The 1024-nt window shown below is 35.6% G+C and overlaps 1 protein-coding gene across 1 annotated transcript in view; it reads right to left on the bottom strand.

The window, feature by feature from the left end:
- Positions 1–1024, bottom strand: part of LOC107094513 (vitellogenin-like) — a 19892-nt gene that overhangs the window by 5253 nt on the left and 13615 nt on the right. The window contains exons 19-21 of the mRNA XM_015390143.1: positions 698–883; positions 322–490; positions 122–290 (exon numbers count right to left, since the gene is read on the bottom strand). Coding sequence (XP_015245629.1) covers positions 122–290; positions 322–490; positions 698–883 — 524 coding nt within the window. The remainder of the gene's footprint in view (positions 1–121; positions 291–321; positions 491–697; positions 884–1024) is intronic.

Here is a 1024-nt window from a genome sequence, read left to right as displayed (position 1 = left end):
CCTCGGCTTGGGATCCAGACAAGGACTTTCTTATTGTAAGGCAACAGTACCACATACTGCACCACCATACAGGCTACATACACCATGCAATATTTGTAATTTTAAAAACACAATTACACACCTTGAGCTATTTTGATTGCCATGTGGCTGTATCCGAGAAAATAGTAAAGTGGGTATTCCTCATGGTAATACTGTCTCCTTAACTCATACTCCATGCAAAGACCAACTCCATAGATGTTGCACTCATAACACATTCTGGACGTAGGATGCCAGGTGTTTGGTTTCAGTACCTGTTAGAGAAAAATATTAATTACAACAAACTGAATCTGCTTCTATTAATATGCATCTTATTATTACAAAAGCACTGAATAATATCTGCTGTGACTTATGTTTTACATCATCACTGGGGTCAGTAGATGGAGACATTATTGGGGTGATTTTAGGAGAATCTGGCTCTTCAATGTTTCTTGACACTGCATACACATCTGATCTGTGTGAAACAAACATAAAGATGCAGCACAAAAATCCAACACATCAAAGATGGATGCAGGATATGCAGAAGACATTTAAATGGTAAGGAACCAAAAAAAGAATGATGGAATTTTTCAATTCCATCATGATCAATGTGGAAAATATAGTCATATCTTCCTTGAATTATTAAATTCAGTCAGTACCCTAATCAATATTTAATAATTACCTCATTGAGAAAAGTTTAATTTCCTCCTTGCTACGAGGAAAGTCAAGCTCGAACTTCTTTTCCGGTACATTTATCTTGGTGGATAACTTCCATGGAACAGCAATTGGTGTCTTAATCTTTAACTCTGAACCACTCTGGAAGAGTTTTGTGTTAACCCCATAGAAAACCCAGTAGTCCTTGGTAACACTAGAACAGAACAATGCACATGATTAAGCTATTAATTCTTAAGTAGTAATAATGTAGTACTAATGTAGTGCATAGAACAGACAGACTATCTATCTAGATCTAGATAGATAGATAGATAGATAGATAGATAGATAGATAGAT

This window comes from Cyprinodon variegatus, unplaced genomic scaffold (assembly GCF_000732505.1).
Source record: "Cyprinodon variegatus isolate N-32 unplaced genomic scaffold, C_variegatus-1.0 Scaffold487, whole genome shotgun sequence".
Taxonomy (NCBI): Eukaryota; Metazoa; Chordata; class Actinopteri; order Cyprinodontiformes; family Cyprinodontidae; genus Cyprinodon; species Cyprinodon variegatus.
The sequence above is the reverse complement of the archived record's forward strand: the minus strand, read 5'-3'. Positions and strand labels throughout refer to the sequence as shown.